At 44.8% G+C, this 22086-nt stretch overlaps 1 protein-coding gene across 1 annotated transcript in view; it reads right to left on the bottom strand.

The window, feature by feature from the left end:
- Positions 1 to 720: 720 nt before the first annotated feature.
- The window catches only part of MYBBP1A (MYB binding protein 1a), a 56269-nt gene continuing 34903 nt past the window's right edge, over positions 721 to 22086 (bottom strand). Inside the window, exons 24-27 of the mRNA XM_021550944.2 lie at positions 14223 to 14336; positions 3028 to 3129; positions 1816 to 1940; positions 721 to 1342 (exon numbers count right to left, since the gene is read on the bottom strand). Coding sequence (XP_021406619.2) covers positions 850 to 1342; positions 1816 to 1940; positions 3028 to 3129; positions 14223 to 14336 — 834 coding nt within the window. The 3' untranslated portion in view covers positions 721 to 849. The remainder of the gene's footprint in view (positions 1343 to 1815; positions 1941 to 3027; positions 3130 to 14222; positions 14337 to 22086) is intronic.

The following is a 22086-nucleotide window of genomic DNA, read 5'->3' as shown; positions in this document are numbered from 1 at the left end:
TTGAGCCTCAGCTCTCAACAAGGATCAGGTACCCAGCGCCTGGGAGAACTTGGTCCTGGCACTCTCCAAAGGGATGATGGCATCCCAGCATTCAGGAGCCTGGGGATAAATAGATGCAATTCCAGGCAGTCGCCTTCCCAGACTGTTTGCTGCAGGCCTGCTGTTCCAGGTGCCTTGCATGGCTGCACACAGGCCTGGCACAGTGGCCAATCAATCAACCATTTCAATTGTTTCACTGATTTATTGATTCCCTGCACTACCACAGGGGCCATGACCCCTCCAGCACTCAGCAGCAAAAAGGCAAGAAAAAGCAGATCATGGTAGCTACAGACAATACCAGAGTGGTCAAACTGGAAATAGCTGACCCCAGAATTTGCTGTGCAAACCCATTCAACCACAGCCATTTGGAAGCTGCACCTCCCACACTGGAAAAGCTGTGAGCACTGCTAGGCCTGGGCAGGACAGGGATGAGCCTTTAGGAGCCACTTCTGAATCTCCCACATGGGCTTGACCACTAACTCAGCTGTGCCAGCACACCCACCTCAACTCCCCGAGGAATCCAAACTAGACTCTCGCTTCTGCCTTGGGAAATCATGGAGACAGGATTCTCTGGCACTGCCAGAGAAGAGAGAGTGGCCATCTTCCAGAGCCTGTGTAACCTCCTGAAGCTCTCTGTGCTCTAGGCTGAACCCTTCACACAAGCCAGACCTTCAGACAAGCTTTAGAGCTCAGCATCATGGAAGGTTTATTTAAAAGTCATGGAGAGTATAAAAACTATAGATATTAAAGATATTTCATAAATCTACTGAGCCATGCTAGCCATGCCAGGCCTGGCTGAGTCCATGGAGTTTACTCCTGCAGCACTTGTTTCTCTTTTCTTTTCTTCTTGGCTTTGTCTTGCTTCTGGGTCTCCTGGACAACGCTCCCCTTGCTTTTCTTTGCAGCTGGAACCTGCTCAGCTTCATCGCCTGCAGCACCTTTTCTTTTTCTGTTTTTCCTTTTCCTTTTCTTCTTCTTCTTGTCAGCCACAGCTTCTCCTTCATCAGCAGTGGGGAGGTCCCCACCGCCCGCCTTTGCCACTCCGTTCTCCCTGCCCCCCCTGCTTGGGTGCTTTTTGCTGCCACCAGGCACGGGGCCTTTCTTATTCTTGGGGGTTTGTGCTCCCAGGGGCTGCTCCTCTGGGGCTGGTTCTCCACCCTCCCCTGGTCCCACCCCGTTCTCCTGGACGCCCTTCTTGCGGTTCTTGCGTTTCTTGGTCTCTGGCAGGAATCCTTTCTTCTTCCGCTTCAGCAGCTCCGCTCCCTGTGTGGGCTTAGTGGCTGTCTTCTCTTTCTTGGGCTTCCTGCAGAGAATGCCAAAAATCAAGAGCAACTTAATTTACAGGCAGGGAACAGTGTGATCCATGTGACAGGCAGTCCACGAACAGCAGCAGCAGCAGGAAGGTGCAGGAAGCACAGGGTGAGGATGAGGGCTGTGAGGATGAGTACTGCCCATGGAGGTGGGGAATGCCTGCCTCTGGCCCTGGCTTTCTTTTCCTCTGGCAGCACAGGATCAGGCATCAGACATGTCAGTCACCTGCTCCAGCCCTTCCCCATCAAGGACAAATCCCAAGATGTAAGCACACAGAACAATGAGCCTGGAATTATTCCAAACAAGCATTAATGAGTGTCTCAACCCCACCAACCAAGGAACTCCATAGAACTCCACCCTGAAGTTGCTGCCTTGACTTCCTCTCTTCCCACCTCCCTGTGCACCAGCAGGACAGGCAGGCAGGCCCCAGAGAAGGCACAATGCCAGGGTGCCAAGCACACATACGTGTAATTCAGCCAGTGCATGACGTTCCAGTAGAGAGAGTCGAGCCGTGGGGAGTTCCCAATGTCCTCCAGCTGCTGCAGGCTGAGCAGCACTTCCTCCACCTCTGTCAGCTGCACATTCAGCTTCTGCAAGAGGCAAGGAGAGGCAATCTGCAGAGTGAACAGGGTAGGGGCACTCACAGCAGCAGGGCCCAGGCCATTCCTAGGGAAGGCTATGGCAGGAATTACTAATCCTGCCTGGCTCCTCCAAGCCCCTGCCTGAGGCTGTTTGCACCACTTTGGTCTGGGGCAAAAACTGGTGAGTCACACCACACCACACTGGGTTTGTTTGAAAACTTCCACCATGAGAAGCATGAGCCTAACAGAACTGCAGTGGCATAAAAAGAACTAGAGTGTCCTTCGGTCTGCTCTCCCTTCCTGCCCACAACTGGGAGCAGGGAAAAGAAGACACCTGGCTATGTACCCATCCAGGAGAAAAGCAGCAGCATGTTCAGTCTGGTTTCTGAAGATCTGGCACCCTCTTCTGTAACCCACTGCATAATCTCAGTCCAACCAGGCAGAAAGGGCTGTCTCAAAGGTTATGCAGCTCCTACAAGAGCCTTGGAAATAATCTCTCTTCTCCACCCATTTTCCTATTAGGTCTTCACAAAGAAACAGGCTGTGGTCTGAGCTCTGGCCTTATCAGGAGGAAACTGGGCTTCAGCAATTCTGCTGCTTGTGGTGTTTTCCTCCAATAAATAAGACCACATTAGGGACATATTTTATCACTTATAGAAAATCTGTGCATGCTGAAAAAAGTAATTTTTTATTAGGGAAAACAAAGCCCCAGAACAAAGCTTCACCTCTGCTCTTAAAGCTATTAAGTCTGATTTTGGGAATCATGATCTCTGGAGTTCATTGGAGAGGAAAGAGCAATCACATGGTATAAAACCCACCCTCACTGTACCTCAGGTTTTATTTCTGCTGCTAAGAAAGCAGATGCCACAAGTGTTTGCTGAGCACTGCACAAATTCTCCTCTGGAGATCAGCTCATGAAGATTATGGATCACTCCTTCAGACTCTTCTGCCCTCAGATCCAACCATGCATTCCCTCTAGAAGTACTTTTGGTAGGAAGTGAGGTGGGATGTAGCAATCACATGGCAAAATCCAAGTGTGACATTTAGAAGATACTCAGAAAACAGCCATTTGTCACATCCTGGGTCACACACTCACCTGCCCTTTCACAGTTTTAAGGAGAAAGTTCAACAGCTCCAAGCTCTTGGCAACTTTCTCTTTCTCAGCCTTCATGATGGGTTTTCCAAGTGCTTTCAAACACTGCAAATTAAATCAGAAGATTGAGAAGAAACAGACATTAGATGGGGAAACGAATCACACTTCACAGGAGAAAGCAGAAAACAAGTAATGAATGGCAGGATTCACCTGTCAGTAAAGTAATTCTGGAACACAAACCCCACCAAACTCTGAAAAAACTCAGGAAGGCACTTAGTGAAAGCTTCTGATACCCAGTTTAATTAAGAAACAACTGCACAAAGTAAGAGCAAGCAATATTACAGAAGCACAGCCTTGCTGCTGCCCGTAGTTTCTAAGCTAAAGCACAAGTGGAGATGCTTTCCTAGACAAATGAGGTACAATAATCCCTGACCCCACCCTGGAAAGGCCAAGAAGCTGCCAGACAACAGACACACCTGATGGACCACAGCTACTCAGCTTCTGGAGCTGGGATTTACACATGAAGCATTACTGCAAAAATCCATGAAGACTTATGCCCAGGAAATCCCAAGGGCCAGCCTGCAACATGGCTTGTCAAGCCTAAGTTTACTGAAGTAACCGAGGGAAAAATCTCCCCTGTGCTCTCTGTGTGCTGCAGGGTTTCTGAGACAATGAAAGGTCTGGCTTAGAGGAAAATAACACCAAAGATAGATCAAATAAAAGCCAGTTATTTATAAAAAGGGCAGAAAATAGCCATAAAAAGGCAGCTGGATCAAAGAGGTGGCCCAGTGGCACTGATCCTCTGCCTGCATCTGGTCCTTCATCCCTGCTTGCATGGTCCTTTTCCTCCCCACTCCATTTCTGTGTGGGCACACACCACAGCAAACCCCACACAGATCACACTAATATGAAATAGGATTTGCAGGGACAAGTGTGCTGGAGAGAGGGGCATGTCCCATCAAAGGCTGTTCCTCTAGAGAAGGCTGCACTTGTGGCTAAGCTCTCCTTTCCTTGGAACCTGGACATTTCATCACAGCCATGGGGCAAAGCCCATCCCATGCTCAGCACCCTCAGTCCTCAGGCTGAGAAGTTCTGCCCCAAACCTGTACCCAGCAGTGGTGTGTCATGGTTCTCTCACAGATCCTGTATTCCAGTCAGATGGGAAACAATTTAAGGACTCAGCAAACTCTTCTCCATCTACATCAGCATAATATTGGCAAATAATAAATCCTTGCAGACATTAAGAGACATAGGAAATCTATTCCCCAAAGCAAATTCTTTCAGGAATGACACAACAGAAAAAATAATAATGGCCAGCAAGAGTGTAGGGAACCCTTTTAGCATAGAAAGAGGGGAGACAAGGTAACCTGTCTGCAAAAACAGCAACCTTCAAGTAGAATTACTCACTATCTGTACAGGTTCCACACCCTGGGAGTATCTTTTTTAAATAATGAAGATACAGCTATTCCCTGTTCAGGATGGTCCACTCAAGCCCTGTATTAGAAAGCCATTCTGCTGGCTGGAATTCAAGCTGCAACTTCATCTGACTATCAATAACTTGCTAATTACTCTCTCCTGATACAGACAGATGCACTGCAACTCTATTCCAGAGCTGTCATTAGCCTACAAGGTCACAATTCCATAGCTCTGAAGTCTCCCACGTAAAAAGAGACAAATACAGGGGGTATGATAGGGGAAAAAAAAAAATCTTCACATGTAGGATGTAACACCTCGTGGGTCAGGCACATTCAGTTTATTTGGCTTACCACTAATAATAATAAAATAATAATAAACAAAGAGACTGTTTTACATCAACATTTTCTTTAAAAAATTTTTCTTTGTAATTTGAAGAACAAAATATTGCCAGGCTAATGGTCTTCCTTGTGTTAGATCACCTTTCATAGAGACTATTAGCTTGAGATCCTTATTTTGCTAAGCTGTGCCTAAGTTCACAGTATAAGAAAATCAGCATGGATTGTCAGCTCCTTGGGACAAGAAGAATTAGGGCAGTGCTGTGAGATGGAGCCAAAGTGAAGTCAACTGTCATTTCATCTTTTCAATATACAAACACTTTAGAATTAAAAAGGTGTTAAAAATAAATTGCATTTTTTCTTCACTGTACATGAGTGATGTGGACAACTGCATTTAAATCATGCTGGCTTGGCTCTGCCTGTTCTTGCTGCCCTGATGCTTTGAAGGGTTTGAAATAAATCCTACTGAAGTCAACAGAAAAGTTCTGTACCTCTGAAACAACACCTGAGGGGCTGATTTTCAGCAATATACAGATTTTTAGTTTGTGTTTTTTTCCCAGGTGCTGGAGAAACTGGGATATGCATCTAGTGGGGGGTACCAAACCAAATTCATGCAGACCTGTGGAAAGAAAAGAGTGTCTGGCCCAGCTGGAGATGGAAAACATCACTAGTCTAGTGACTAAATATCTCTATTTAAAGCAGTGTTTTGCATGAATCTGGAAACACAACCACACTACCACCAGTACAAACAGCCAGAAGCAAACTGGTACCATTTAGATGCTCTGCAAACAAAGAGCTCCCTGCTGAAATGGATCCCTTTAAAACAGCTCTCCAAGACCAGGAAGGAATGAGGGTGAGTGGAGAAGTCAAAGAAGCAGCAGATAATTCATCCCTACAGACTCTACAGTTTTCTCTAGCCTGGAAGGAGGACTGGCTTTAAGGAAGCTGGATTCAGATAAAATTTTACTGTTTCTCAACACATGCCTCCTCCTTTTCCCTTCTGCTACAAAAGGTGTAAAACGAATTTGCTACCAAAACACAAAACCACCACCACCACCTCTGTATGTGGTAGGTTGAGACAGTCAAGCCTCCCTAAAGACTTGGGCCCAATTCCTGCTCAGCCCAGAGTTCTTACATCTTGATCTCAGCACTCAGAGCACTTCCCATTAGCATTCCATGAGATGGTGTCTTGGATTAGGCATTGCTTCATTCTCCTCCCCCCAAGAGCACAGAGTGCACAGAATGGAGCATTTGATCCAATGGGATTTGTGTTATTTACATCGTTTGCTTCAATGGGATTTGTGTTAGCATGAGACACCAACACAAACATGCTCACTCTGGTTATGTAAAAGAAGCTGGCTTTGGGCTGGGACTGCTGGCAAGCATGAGGAAATTGATCCCAGGGAATGAAATCCAAAGCCCCTTCAATGGGAACTGGGTCCAGAAGTCAAAAGCAGCTTCCCCAATAATTTATATAACTTAATCCCAAGTAATTATAAAACCTCCCGCTACATAGGACACCAACTATTGTCTGCATGAAGTGTTCTGCTCCCTCACTCAGGTCTGATTTCAGAGATGAAGTCAGCTCTGCCACCCCAGTTGCAGAGGTCAATCATTTTACAGGCCTAGCCTGATTTTATTTGGGGAATGTACACCATCCAACCATAAAATCAAAGCAAAAGCTATTATATAACAGATGGCAAACATGCCTTTAAAAGACAAGTAGTATTTCAGTCCTCTGCAGCACCCCTGGGAGAGCCTTGAACACTGATCAGATCACAAACACTTGCACAAGGCTGGTAAAGATGTGTTTTACATAGCAAGACTGAGGCACAAAGCAGAGGTTTGCTTCCAGCTATGTTACAGGTCAGTGCTGGAGAGTTAAAGGAAAACCCAGAAGAACTTGTCTAACCACCTATTCCTTGATTCTGTGCCATGTGCTGTTCCAGAGGTATCCAACTCCCTGGCCTCTCAAAGCACTACCAACCCAAGGGTCACACAACCCAATTACACACTACTAAAAGCAGAGAGGCCTCATGATTCATACCCAACAGCTACACTGGCATCACTTGCTGATTTATGTTGTTTTTCTCCCATTTTCTGCGTTTCTTACTCTGCTGCTTCAGGAACAGCCAGTCCCATTTCACAGGGTATCTCAGTTTTACAGTTCCAGCTCAGCAATACCTGTGATGGTTAATCAAGTCTGCACATCTGAGCTGTCAGCAGATCTGGGCAGGTCGTCTTCCAGAAGGAAAAACTATGGAGGCAATTTCCACAGCTGGAACTCCCATCTCACCTCAAGCCAACACAGCAATAGAGCTCCTGCCTCACCCTACGTGGATGCAGCTGGCAGAGATGGTTTTGTCTTGTTATGTCAGACACGCTGCTTCCAAAAGCCTCTGGCTGTTTCTGGAGGAGGGCACTCCTGGATCCAAAGCTCTCTGCTTCTCAGATTTCTACAAGAAGTACTGCACACTGCCAGCATCTTAGCAATCAGTAGGTTTTATTATCTCACTCATTCCTGTATCACACATGGATATATCCCAGCCTTTGTTCCATGTCACATTGCACTTCACAGCATTCCCCCATCTTCACAAAGTGTAAAAGAGCACAGGTGAATATCTGCAGTAATTCAGTCACACAGGTAGGACAGAGAGCTGGCAGGTAGTTATAACCACGCAGCTCAAAGTCCAAAACTCCCCTGAAAGCCATCACACAGAAGTGCTGTATGAACACCTAGAGGCAAAGTCAGCATCCCAGCCAGGGCCCAACTTCCCTGCAGGGGAGATGGCAATATGCTGTTACATGGAGCCATGCAATGGTTCTGCAAGTCTCCACATCCACACCTGCCTGCACCTCTGCCCCCGCCACAGGGACCCCTGGGGGACACGCTCAGCCCAGACTCACAAGATACAGCAGAACTCCAAGTGTCACAGGGTGCTCTGCCACCAGAGACAAGCTCAGCTCCCAGCTAGAAGTTTGAATACCATTTTGTATTTATGCATTCCCAGCATGTCCTTCAGCCTAGCTGAAGCAAGCAGCCTTTCCCCTCCATCAGCCTGACAGATCCATCACTGAGAGCTGCAGAAGCCCAGTCAGTTTGCATTCCTGCTGTGCTGCCTCCACCCATGCCCTTCTCCCACACAGCAGAGCAGGAGCTGATGGATCAATGTGTGGATTCATGGCTGGACAGGGCACCAGGTCCTTCTGCAGCACACCCCTCCACCACCTCACACCACTGGACAGCCTGGGGCTCCTGAGGTAAAGCCTCTTCTCCAGCAGCAGGGTTCAGCAAAGGCTCCAGCCCACAGAGTGCCAGAGGTCTGAGCTCCCAGCTGTGCCCCAGCTCCATGCTGGATCCCAGAGCAATGGCACAGCCTGGGATTTTGCTGTGGTGTGGCTCAGATCCCTGTGATGGAATCACACCCAGAGAGGCCCAGCAAGCACATTTGGGGTCCTACAGGCCGTGTCCAGTACCTGAGCCAAGGCACAAGATATCCCATGTCAGCAGACAGGTGAGGTAAAGGAAAGGCAGAGCCTTCCTGTGTTCTTGAGAGGTTGAGCATAAACTGAGAACCAACTGAAAGCCTGCAGTGTTCTGTGTGCTCACAGCTCCTGTTACTGCCCCATACAGAATGCTGGGTGCTCAGGATCCCCTCACCTGTCATTCTGCTTGTGCTTCTCCTGAGAGGTAAGCGGCAAGCCAGCATCATTCCCCCATCTCACAGAGGCCACACGTGATGCCACACGAACCATGGCAGAGCCAGGAATCAACTCTGAGCTTCCCAAACCCACACACACCAGCCCCAAATACTTCCTCTCATGGTTATATTCACTATACCATAGATCCCAAACCATGAACTCAGGACTAAACCATGGAAGACAAAGAAGAGGGAAGAGCAGGATGTAGTTTCACTCCAGTTTTCATCTATCCAGAGCCACATCCATTTCCAACTCCATGTACACCAGGTAACAGGCACACAAGGAGAGGTTGTCACACCACTCACCTGACCAGCAGCAGCTGCTGCTGGGAGCACTTAAAGGCAGAAAAGAAGCACTGACAGTCCCTCCTCCAGCCATTTTCTCTCACTAAGTTTCTGAAGACTGAAAGTATAAATGTTCAAAACTTACTTCCTTGCATCTCTAACAAAACAAGTTGTGAAGAAATGCTCCCAAAGGATGGGAACCACCAAGTCTCTGCCTGCCCCTGACTGAGAAGAAGGGAAGGCAAGGGACTAAGCAGACCCCACATGCTGAAGGGTGTAAATAAAGACATTTCTGGTGATGTTTATTTTGGCAGTTATTAGAGCAAGGAGACAAAAAATCCAGAAGCCATCCTCACAGAAAATGTCAACACTTTCCCAAGTATAATGATCTTAATTTTTTTTTTCCAAAGGCCATATGAAAATGCAGCAGGGAGAAACCACACAGGACAGCTGAGGGAACATAGGAAAACGAAGTCTCCACAGAGACATCCAGCAATCTGAAAGCTATCAGTTAAATCACTACTGGCCTCATTTTACAAGCTAAGAGGCTGAGAAAGGGCAATGAATTAAGAATTTATAAAGATGGACAGATAAAGGCAATCTTCAAGGAAAAAATTGAAGGATGGCTGTTGTAGAGATTTGTTGAAGTCACTTTAATAATTTATCTCGCTACAAATTAAGACACTGATAATCAAATGTGATGCCCTTCAGAAATTAAGGGCATGTCTACACTGGAAGGCCAGATAGTATATACCTCTCTCCCCTACACATTCTCAGTATCTCCATATAGTTATTTTAAATCCCTTGCTGAACAACACCAGATTAAGAAAACCTTGGAATGCTGTATAACAATGGTCCTCAGGGAGCACACAGGAACTTCCACATGATATGGAAAAAAGCTCTGGGGTTATCTGTGCCATCCCTTCCCAGGACATGTAATTCCCTGTCTGTCCTCATCCATGCCTAAGCAACCACCTAAGTGTATGGAGGTACCAAATCATTGGGACTATGTGTGCCTGTCTGACAGCCTCCAGAGGTGGTGACTGGGAGTGCTTTGGTCTTGCACTGAGCCTAGGTACTGGATTCTGTCAGTGCTTTCACAGCACAGGCTGCCCTGATCCCATCTGGGTTTCAAACAGCCAATGGAACCCTGTCTGCTCTGCCCAGTCCTTATGACACTGACAAAACAAGTAAGGGAAAATCAGCAGCAAAGTTTGTCTCTTCTTAGGATGTACTTATTGTAGAAGACAGACAAAGGAAACCCTCAGGAAATCACTGTGTTCAAGCCAAAGAAAGCAATTTTAACAACATTTTTCTGAGGGCTGTTCTGTTTTGAAGCTCACAATCATCAAAATATGTATTTTCTGGACTATCCCCACTCCCTTTGACTCACATCATAACTGGGAGTTTCAGCATAAGCTGGGAATTACACAGAACATCTCAGTTCAGGAGGGCAAGCTGGCCCCTAGGAAAGGGATGACAAAAAAAGGTAATGAAATTTTGTATTCGAAGCCTAGAACTTCCTGCCCTGAATCTGTCAGTGAGTTACTAAAAAATTGGTACAGGTCGCTCCAAAGCCAAGACAGCAATTTTGTAACATATAAAAAAAGAAAACATAACTATATCTAACAAGGGAAACAAACACCAAAACTTGCCCACAGTGACAACTGGGAGAGCTGAAAGATCAAATGGAGAGATGCTGGATAGAGTAAAAAAGTGTGTGTGGGCCCTAGCAGCAAACCTAGAGATCCCTCACCAAAACTGGGTGAGAGCTTCCTGTATGGAATGGGGAACTGGACCTCTCAGGCTCTGCAACTGCTTCACTTGTTCTTGGAGCAGCCTCACAGTCAGCAGAGATGAGGTGGGACACAGATGACTGTCCAACACACAAGGATGTTCTGAAGCCAAGTTAAGAGACAGCCAGATTTTCCATGCACAAACAGGGTCTCTGAGATGCCTCAGGAGACCCAAGTTTGATTCTTGGCTCAGCTCCCAGCCAAGGAGTGTCACCTGTAGAACAGGATGAACAGCTGCAGCAAACGAAATCCATTATGTCTTGGGTTTCTGCAAAATACTTTCTCCATTACATCAACAACTCAGTGCTTTGAACTACCTTTGTAAAGCACTTTGAGAGCAACTGATAAGGAACAAAGCTCTCCAAGAGGAAGATGTTTCTGTCAAATGTTCCAGCATCCCAGGTGAGCTCTGTCACTTACAACATGAAGCAACTTTATTTCTTTATACCATGAACACAACTGAGCCATCCAGATCCCCAGTTAGAACAGACTTGAACAACTGTAGCAAGATTCTGCTTTGTATAAAGTAACTATATAGGATTTGGGAGGCCAAAAGTGTGCCAGAGCTGCTTTTCTGCTTCCTCACCTTTGCAGGGCAGGGCTGTGGACAACACTTTCTGCCCAGGTGACCCAGCAGCACCAGCCAAGAGCACCAACAGCAAGCAGGGCTCTCACACAAAGGAGTCAGCTCCAAAGGACTTGATGGGACATCCAGGCCTGCCTCACCTAAGGAGAGGGCAAACATGAATCCCTCATGGCTGTGATGTATGTTTTATAAGCATGCTTAAACAATTTGGGAACAAATAAGGTCAAGTTAGCTTATGTAAGCACAAGAGCCACTGCCTCGCAGCAGCTAGAGCTGCTATTTCAGGAATCTGTCTCTTCACTTAATGTTCCTGGCTGTTGATTCTCCCTCATCTGCCTCTTAGCTTTGCCTGCATAATTCAGTGATATCCAAGACTGCACTGTCTCACATTGTTTCTTCCCCAGTTCCAGCTCATATCACTGCCTAACCCAGCCCAGATTTCCCTGGTGAGGATGCTCCTCACCAAGGGATCTCAGCAGGTATGCAGTGCAATCCCTGAGGCAAGACAGGATAAGCAGGCAGACACCAGGAGATAATATCTTGTACTCTCTGACAGCCTTAAGCCTGCCAGGGCAGTCCTGCACCTGGGGAGCTACAGCCTCCTAGCTGCAAATGTGACCCAGGCCACAGAGTGTGGCACAGCCTTCAGGTGACAGTGTCCTTGTGAGCAACAGCACCACTTGAATTACAAGAACACATCAGTTAAAGAGCTGCAAACCTCTTCCTGGGTCAAAGAAAGGTATGAAATTCATAATTATAATTTTTTTTTCCTTTTAAAACAGCTATTTGTGAGGGACAGTGGCAGGAATGGCCAATGACAAATGCAGACATTTCAACCAGAGGCAGGGTAATAAATATTATAATTTTCCACAGCATGCCACAGCTTCCAATCCAGGTTCTCATAGGTAAGCACCCACATCTGCCAGCATCTACTCACTCACATACTCACCTCTAAATTCACAGCTGACCTAGAATGGTCCATGGAAACAAGTCTCAGAAGACTGAGAGACTGAGCTGCAGGAGAACTCAGAGCTCTGCAAACATCCTCCCAGTCCTCCAGCTAAGCAGGAGTGTGTGAGGACAGCAGTGACAGAAAGGGCTGTTGTTTAGTCTAAGCTCGTCCCAGACAAACTCACCCCATAACTTCAACATCAGGCCTGGAACTTCTACCCACCTGCAGCTTCTCTGTCAGCCAAGCACACAGCTTCCACCTGGAGATTCAGAGCTGATAAACCCTTCAGCAAATTACTTCAGTGGTGGAATAGTCTCTTTGACAAATACATACTTTCTACAGATTCTAAATTTGCTCAGTTCCCAGCCTCTGACTTCTACAAGAGATTTTTTACCATCTTTAAAAGAGATCAGTGACACGGTGAGTATTGTTTTACTACACCATAGAGCCACTACACATTTTTACAGCTCTCAATCAGAGAAGTGAGCATTTCTGCACCACCAAAAAGACACAGCATTTCTTTTACAGCTTTAGGAAGTCTTTCAGCACAAGTGCCAGCCTTTGGTTATGAATCAATTATGTGGAATATAAAGTCCTTGACCCCTTCTCACTACAGCAATATTTAATGTGCAGCTGCCCCAGCCCCACAGGGCCACACCAGCTGGGTTAAGTACATGGGGGAAGCAGGAGGAAGGGAGACAAAACCCTCACATGTATGAACACCAACAGCAGTAAAAATGGTATCTCAGGACTTTCTCAGGCCAAAAAGAGAACCAGCAGCTATATGCCACTGCCACTTAACAATATGGGAGGCCTCTTGCCCACAGGGTAAACCTTGGACAACCCAAACAAACTGACAGTATTTCTCAGGAATTTTTACTTAAACACACATGACCACAGAAATGAGAGGCACTGAGGAAACTTTAACAGCAAAGCTCATCATAATCTTGGCTGGGTTGCAAGTTGCTAAACTCTCCCTGACAAGAACAACATAAAGGCATTGTAAATGTTTGTGGTTTCCCAGTGAATCACTGAGTTCTGCATGCATTCAGCTGCTAGAGAGAAGCATAGAAATGACCAGGTTGGGAGGAGTGGCATGTTTTATGCAGCTGAGAAACAAAATCATACCTAACTCCACCCATTGGATTCCTGATGTAATCTTTAAATAAAAAGTGTTTAATGAAACTGAGGATCCAGATTATAAACAACATCTTTAAATTCTGTTTTAAACTTGCTTAGATTTTGTCCCTGACAGAAAGAAACAGATCTAATTGTTCTGTTTCAATACAGTAAATTATAGAATAGCCTAAATTACCATGTAGCCAGCATCTGAGTAAGTAATGAAAGCTACCCTTAGAAAGAGGTCATTATTACAGTTACGTAGAAACTCCAACACTGGAATCTCCCATGTCATCAACTTTAGTCACCACATCACAACATTAATTGTCTGCTTGGTTCCCTCCACATCAATCCACAAGAATAAAGGTGAATGGCATTTGCTCCTTCAACCTCCTGCCCCAAGATCATCTCCCACGTAACAGCTGCACCCAAACACTGTCCTCAGGTACAATTTGCACTTGCTACTGACTCAGGAGCCCTGCAATTTGTGTCACTGTTTCTTCTGTACAAAGGAATTTCCAGTGTATTTTAAGGTTTCCCTGATGAGCAATATTAGCAAGGCAGTCTGGTCCAGGAGGCCTGCAATTCACCAGGAGTCAAAAGTCCAGGGCACCTCAGCTCTACTTTTGTGGGCCTGAAGTTCATTCCAATGCAGAATTTGCATTACATGTCCTAAAATTAATGTTCACAATACCATTCCATTCTTTTTAATTTTTCTTTTTTTAACACCTTCAATTGATCTGTAGGAGTGAATTCCCTAAAATTCAAGCTCTGTCTCTTGGATCTATACAGCCTCACTGAGGTGCGCCAGGAACATCAAAATGGTGTTACAAGAATTCTGCCAGCCTGGTAGGCACTACTCAGAGCTGGTGCCATCAGGCACAAGGTCTCTAAGACCACGTAAACTGAGCCCAGTCCCAGACTGCAGCTCTGAGACCAAGCACCAGACAAATGAGAGCAGCTTCCATTAAGTGTCATCTGTTCTTCAAACATGCTGGAACTTGTTACCTCTGTCACTTGGCTGATGCTTCTGGTGATCAATTCCTCCCACTCCTCCTCTGTAACGAAGAGTTTCAGTTCATGAAGTAGCAGAACTCTGTGGAGAAGCAAACAGGCCATGGCCTGAAAGAGAAACGGGAGAGAAGAACATGAAACTCTTCAGGGAAGGTGTTAGCAATGAAAATACCCTGCTGAAGTAAACAGCTACACACACCATCCAGGGGAGGCCAGCTTACAAAGGCTGCATATCCTCACCAAACAAGTATATCACAGACTGATTTGGGTTGGAAGGGACCCTAAAGATCATCTCATTCCAACCCCCTGCCAAGGACCAGAACAGGGACAGGGACACCTTCCACTATCCCAGGCTGCTCTAAGCCCCATCCAACCTGGCCTTGGACACTTGTTGGGATGGGGCAGCCACAACTTCTCTGGGTAACCTGTGCCAGGGCCCCACCGCACTCATAGAGGAGAATTTCTTCCTAGTATCTAACCTAAACCTGCCCTCCTTCAGCAAAAGGCTCTGCTTGAAAACATTCTCTAGCACATTACAGAGTGACCCCTCAGGAGAAAGTGTGGTGGGTTTTGGTTGAATGCACATATAGAAAAGAGAAGGTCGAAGGGGAGTGAAGGAATCATGACAGCTCTAGATTTAGGCACACATATCCAAAACACGCTTCAGCAGCTGCTCCAAGGGCAACACTGTGAATCTCCCCAAGTTTTCAGGCAGCACCTTTGAGTGACTGCACCCTTTACTATGCCCTGACCAATGCAAAAGGCACAAATAATAAAAAATAAAAGCTGCAGGAGAGCAAATACTTCATTTCAAAGGGATACTAGATGGGCACTGCTGTTCAGAGCAGCACTGGGCCTTGCCCTGGAGTCAAACTTGCTCATTAAGCCTCTACATTAACACAGCAATGAAAAGAATGGCCACTAGAAAACCAACAGTAATCTGCAATCTTCTTACATATCCTGTTCTATTCCAAAATTCCTATTTTAAGACTTTCTTAGGTACAAGAGACAAATGCAGCATTAGTCAAAGGCAAAATAGAGAAATGCACAAAATACAGTAATGAGGATTAGTACAAATAGCTTAGAGGATTTAAGGGGGAATTTTTTGTAGCAGCACAAAGTTAGTGAGCAAATTCTACTCATACAAAAAGAAATTATGCCTCTAGCTGCCATCACACAGACCAAAATTGAATGCAGTTACAAATATCAAAAATCAGAAGGATTTACAAGAGCTAATCTTATCCAAAGAAAGCAATGGCTGCTGTTCCTTAACCACATATCATAGAAAACAAATGAGCAAAGTTTGTAAAGCTCCTTATAAAAGACATCATTGAGATTAAAAGTCTGAGACCTTGAGGATAAAAGCAGCCTGGAGATACCCAGCCTGGCCTCCAGGGACCCCTGAGATCAAACAGAAGCAACCTGAAAAACATGGAGCAGGAGGCTAAAAACTTCTATTGGGTTTCTAGGGAAAACTATTGGGTTTCTAGGGTTTCAATTTCTAGGGAGCTATTTACTGAACAACTCAAAGTGAGCAAAGAGAAGAAATCCCTGGAATTCCTGGGAGCAGAATGACCAGCCAGAGTCATAGGCAGCCAAACAGAACATATCACAAGCTCAAGGAGGTCTGTGTTTCCTACACAACACATTCCAGGCTTCTGGGACAGAGGGATCCTGGAACACAGGTTGCTCCCTGGAGAATATCAGCACTTGTATCTGTTTCACAACAGATAATGTCACACATCCTTGTAAGCTTACCTCCAGCTTGCACCAGTATGGCCAAAGAAGAGAATTATCCAAACAGATGGATATTTTATTACACACAGAAATTCTGTTCTTCACTGGAAGGTGAAAATGCAGCAGGGAACCAGTGAGACCATATCATAAGATTTATGCTCATTCAATGAGAGAGAATACCCTAACACCATCTTCAAGGCATGCAGGCTTACATATTCCTTGTAATTATGGTGAGGCTGTGTCTTACAGAAAAAATTATGGCATGTGTCTACCAAATGTAGTGGAAAGTCACTTCAGTGCAATTAAAAAGAGAATGTGATCCTTGTAGTAGATGAAAGACTGTAATTCATTCTGAAAGGCCCAGGCAGGGTCACAAACCCTCAGGCACCAGCTCTTCTCTGACAAACACAAACACATTTATACTGCAAGTGGGTGTAAAGCAGAGAGAAGGGTTGTGTGAGGGTATCCTGGATATCTCAGGACTACACGTTAACTCCAGAGGCACCAGTGCCAAGGGGCAGCTTGGGAACTGCTCCAGTCAGCAGTGGGCAGGAGCACTGCAAGCTCAAGAGGAAAAGAACTGGAAGGAAATCAAAGCTGTCCAATGGAATGGGAGCTCTGGAGAGCTGAGACTCCTACAGTGCACTGAGAACAGTCCCTGGATGGGACCTACTCCTCAGGAAGCACTAAAATTAAAAAGTATTTTAAAATAAAGGAAAAAAAAAAAAACACCAACCCAAACCACTGAGCATGGCCTTCTGTGTGACATAAATGAGGAAGTCAGAGCACCCAGTCATCTGAGGATCCTGGCTGGTGCTAGCACTCTTTAGTAATTCTGTCACACTCAGAGCTTTCACACCTCCAGCCTGTGTATTGGATTCCAGTAAAGTGAAAATATGTTTTGAGTTTCACATAATTAAAACACTGCTATTGCTCTACTCAACATTATTCTTTTTCCTGATTGTTTTTCAAACCAATGGGCCTAAGCATGAACAACTTTTCTCATTTGAAACAACAAAACTAAAATATTTACTTGTTGATTGAAATAAAATTTGGCTTAAGAACATGTCAAGAGAGTAAATATGACACTAATAACTACAGGGTCATCAGTACCATGCTATGCTGTAGTTTAAGGTTATCATATTTATCCCAGAGCCAAAGATGTCTCTGCTCCTAAAGCTGTTATTAACATACAGCCTGTTCTTTCACAGCAACCTGAAAAGTTCAACAGCAAAAGTTAAACCACAGGGAGAGGGACTGACATCAGTGGACTCAGCCAAAAACACCAGGGGCAGAATCAAAAGTAGAATCAAGTTCTTCAATCCTCTAAGGGTAAACCAAATAAGAAACAACAGTAACTCCACAATCCTCTTGCTCATACCATCCCATATCAGCAAATTCAAACCAAACCAGGAGGGGCACCAAGTTTTCTTTAGAAGGTGGTGCAACAATGTCAGTGATAGCATCCATAAGCACATGAAGAAGGATCCTGAATGTCATCAGAAGATTGCTTAACAGGCAAATGTACCCACAGAAAACAATCTAGCAACCAGGAACACAAAGCTGTCACACCCCCTTGGAAAGCAACAGTCCTCAGCAATGGCTTTCCAGCCACAATTCATCTGTCAGGGCTGAGAAACATCAACCCACTGGCTGCAAAGGCATGGAATAGCTCTCCAGAATAATCCTTGACAGGATTTTCAAAAAGGATTCTGGACACTCAAACAGCAATCCCTTTCATGGCCTTCAGGAGCTTCACCAGGCAAAAAAAAAAGCTTTGCTTTATCAGCTAATATAAGGGGAACTTAGAGTATGAGCAGTTTTCAAAAGTAAGGAGAAACCCAAAATCAGTGAGAACTTCAGGAGCCATCACCTTGAGGTGGAAGAGAAACAGCTCTGCTGTTGCATTTCATTTTCCTTGCTTTATCTTCTCAAATACATGGACACAATGCAGCTGGAAGCCAGCATGTTAGAGTGTGACATGCATACACATGGCAGTGAACGTTCATCACCCCATACCTGCTTTAGAGGGCTACCCAGAGATAGCACAAGCCACCTTCTTGCCCATCTCAACAGATCCCACTTTTTGGGAATGCAAACACTCAATGTTTTTCATGAAAATAGCCTAAAAAAAAAAAAATGAGACTGCTCAGGGGATTTTTGAAGCCATCTTCTGGAATGAGGATCTTCCCATACCCAGCCAGTTCTGGAAACACATCACTGGAGCACCATCAAACAGTGGCAGCAATACTAGAATACAGAAAGATCTCTTCAGAAATAAAGAATAGTCACAAAATTTACCTATGTTCAGTTCTTTGATGCAGAGGTTTCTTTGAGACTTTTGAAATACAAAACCACACACAGAGCACCTTAGCAGGAGCCAAGCCACCCCAGACAGTTCAAATCTTTTGCATCAATACTTTCAACCCTTGTAATTTCTCACAGCTCATCATTTAATATATTCATGATGTGATTTTTACACATGACCAGCTGCATGTTTTACCATCAAATCACAGACCATCAGTAATTTGAAGTTTGGAAAGTACTTCAACAAAATCCAACACTGGGTTGACAACCCAGTTGTCTCTCTCCCTCCTGCCCTCCCCAGCAACACTGGTATTTTAGAATGTCTTACAAGCATTTGGCAATTTTGGAGGCTGGCAGAACAATACTGTCCCCAAGAATATCATAGAAGACTCTCTGCATTTTCTCAGTGCCAAATCAAACCTGCTGTGTTCCTGACAGAGTGTTCTATGAGAGAGCCAAGTATTATCAACACTTCACAAATGGACAAAAATAGCAGAAGACTCAGGAGTCCCAGCTACCAAACTCCAGTCCAGTTCAGGAAAGAGGGTTGTCATCCCCCCCATATGCACAGTTGCTGAAATGAGAATGTGTGAGAACAGTTACAAGCAGATGACAGCCAGATTAGAGATTTTTCTAAAGGGAGCTGTATGCTGCAGTGCATCCTGTGCACTAGCAGCCACCCAACATCCTAATCAAAACATTTTCTCCTTAATGTCAGTTTAAAAAAAACAAACATAAAATAGTAAAAAAAAATACAAGGGAAGTCTATTGAAACAGGCACAGTAGATACATTTACAGACTCCCACATATATCTATCAAGCATACAAGTAAATAAGACAGAAAGGCTCATTATCAGTCCATGTGGGAGCAGAGAACAAACAATAACTAAGGGTAGAACTGACCCTAAGGTTTTCTGTGCCTTTGTTCATTTCTCTCTTATCTACTACAATTACACAAAATACTCCTCTGTGCAAATGGTTGTGATTTCTTTCTGAAACAAGCAATGTGCCCACTGCAGTAATCAAGATGTGCTGGTAATTCCCAGGTGTGCTCACCCACCTTAACCAGATACTAAAAAGGAGTATGAGTGGAGTTTGCATACAACCCAAATTTATCCTGCACAGGGAAGGACAAGACATCTGGCCTAAATAAATAAATAAATAAAAATAAAATTTAAAAAGTATTAAAGCCCTACCAGTCCAGGCACTGGTTTCCTATTGAAAGCAGCACAAGTAGGTCAGAAGTTGCTCTCCCCAGTCACCAGCCAGGTGAGCTGGATGGAGGGGAACAGATCAAGATGTTTTCAATCACTGCATTTGTGAAAAAGAACAAAACAAATAAGCCTTTGCAATACTGCAGAGATTCTGTTGGCAATCCTGAAGAGATGAAGGCATGACCTAAATTCAGAGTTGTTTCTCCAAAGAAAAGCACTCTGTTAATATAAGGACACTTGTTTCTGATGCAAAAATACACACTTTTCAGTCCCAGGTGGTTTAGGATACTGGCTGTAGATGGCTTTGCAAATAAGAAAAAAAACCTGCCACCCAGGCACACTCCTGAGAGAAAAGACAAAGAAATGAGCAGCCACCACTGCCACCATCACAGGAGCAGGAACCTTAAGATGTGCCTGCACTGTGACACACCAAACCCCAACTCTTGAGTTTTCACACAGTTGTTCTGCTGGGTGATCCCAGAGCAGTTTGCAGGCTACAGCTGAGCAACCCTTCCAAACTCCCTGACAGCCAATTCCAGCTTTCATGAAAGAGGCAGCAAGTTCACCTGGCTTGTCTAAAGCACATGGCAGGACAGAAACTCTCATTAAATCCTACCCAGGACAGTATTAGGAGCTTATCACATCTCCTTACACTTTGTAAGGGAAGCAGTGGGGAGTTTAAATGCTAACCAAAGACATGAAGATGGATTTTCCTTATCTTTTTGCCTGTTGTTTTTGCAGCATGAACAAAGTTTATCAACATGAAACTTACCAGTGTGGCAAGAGCATCTCATTCCCTTTATGTTATATATATATATATATTCTACCTGGAAAATTACAGGTTTGTGCAACTCAAATACATTTTTAGAAGTGAAGAAGCATTAGGATTTTTAGTAATAGCAACATTCAACTGCTCTTGGAAGTCCAGGAGACAAAAATATACAGCTGGTATCACACCAGAGAGGACACTGGTATTTCAGAGCACTGATGTCTCCCTTGTGGCACAGAGCCTGCCCTGGCAGCACATCTGACTTAGTGCCAGCACACAGCATAAAACAGCAGCTCTCAGTGTGTAATCCTCAGCATTATGACTATTCTACAGCAACAGGGATATGGCAAAAAATAATTGCACTTCTAGAAATTCTCTCCTCCCAAGCCCTTTGAGACTGCAATCTCATGAATCACATGCTGCATTTGTGACAAATGTTACCAGGAAAGCTGGGTAAAAGAACAGAGGCCAAGAACATGGGAAATTCTAAATAAATTTTCTTTGAATTTTGGTAAATAATTAAACTATGAAATAAATTCCTCAGCTATCTGCAATTTATTACATGTTTAAAATAAACCAACCAACCCACTCCAAAAACCAGAAGCTCCACCTTACAGTGGTATTGGTTACGGAACAACCTGTCATTTATTACCACAGGGCAGGAGATGCAGAGCACCACAGCAAAAGCTTCTTCCAATTACTCTTACAGCTTTTTTTTTAAAAAGAAAACAAAGAGCATCCAAAGCCATGAAGCAAGTGCCAATATACCTCCATTTCCGCTCATACAGTCAAACTATTTTAATTTTACATTCCCATTGGATGTGGGATGGAGACAAAGGCTCCAATGGGGCAGTTTTGAGTTTCAAGGCCTCTTATTTCTTAACCATCTTTGATCATCCACTTGAGTATTTCTGAGCCCATGAGCTACAAGTCTGTTTGATACTGGTTTGGGAGCTGAGTCCCAGTTAGAAACTCAGCCTTGAAGGTTATTCACAAGGACAAATTATGAGAGGGATAGGACAATAAACCACAACAATGGATGTGTTCCACACAGCAAATTCCCATTCCCAATAGGCTGTTCAGAGGCAAGGGCTGCATGTATCATGTATGCTGTATATACCATACAATCATGCAATGGTTTGGCCTGGATGGAACACCTTAAAGCCCATCCTGTTCCACCCCTGCCATGGGCTTCCACTGTCCCGGGTTGCTCCAAGCCCCGTCCAGCCTGACTTTGAGCATTTCCAGAGAAGTGTTGCCAGCTGCTCTGGGCACCCTGTGCCAGGGCCTCAGCACCCTCACAGCCAAGAATTCCTTCCCAATATCCCATCTATCCCTGCCCTCTGGCAGTGGGAGCCATTCCCTGTGTCCTGTCACTCCAGGTCTTTGTCCCAAGTCCCTCTCCAGCTCTCCTGGAGCCCCTTTGGGCACTGGAAGGGGCTCTGAGGTGTCCCTGGAGCCTTCTCCTCTCCAGGTGAGCACCCCTATTCTTCTGGCCTGGCTCCAGCTCTTGAAGCATCTCCATGGTCTCCTTGGGGGAAGAGGAGAATAGGGACAGAAGAAGATTTCTTCCACATTTACAAACAAGAAATTATGCTTCAAGATCCTTAACATGTATCCTCACTGAACAAGCATCAAACACCAATTATTTATTTAAAACAAAAACAAACAAACCTTATTTGAATGCTTTAGATATAGAAATTTGAATGCTATAGATATATGAAAGCCAGAGATGCTCAAGAAACATTTGCCAAATCCTTTTTCCTCAATGCCCAAGATGTCCTGCAGTATCTCACAGACAGCATGTGCACACATGATTCATACACATTTCA

This window comes from Lonchura striata, chromosome 20, assembly GCF_046129695.1.
Source record: "Lonchura striata isolate bLonStr1 chromosome 20, bLonStr1.mat, whole genome shotgun sequence".
NCBI classification, from domain to species: domain Eukaryota; kingdom Metazoa; phylum Chordata; class Aves; order Passeriformes; family Estrildidae; genus Lonchura; species Lonchura striata.
The sequence above is the reverse complement of the archived record's forward strand: the minus strand, read 5'-3'. Positions and strand labels throughout refer to the sequence as shown.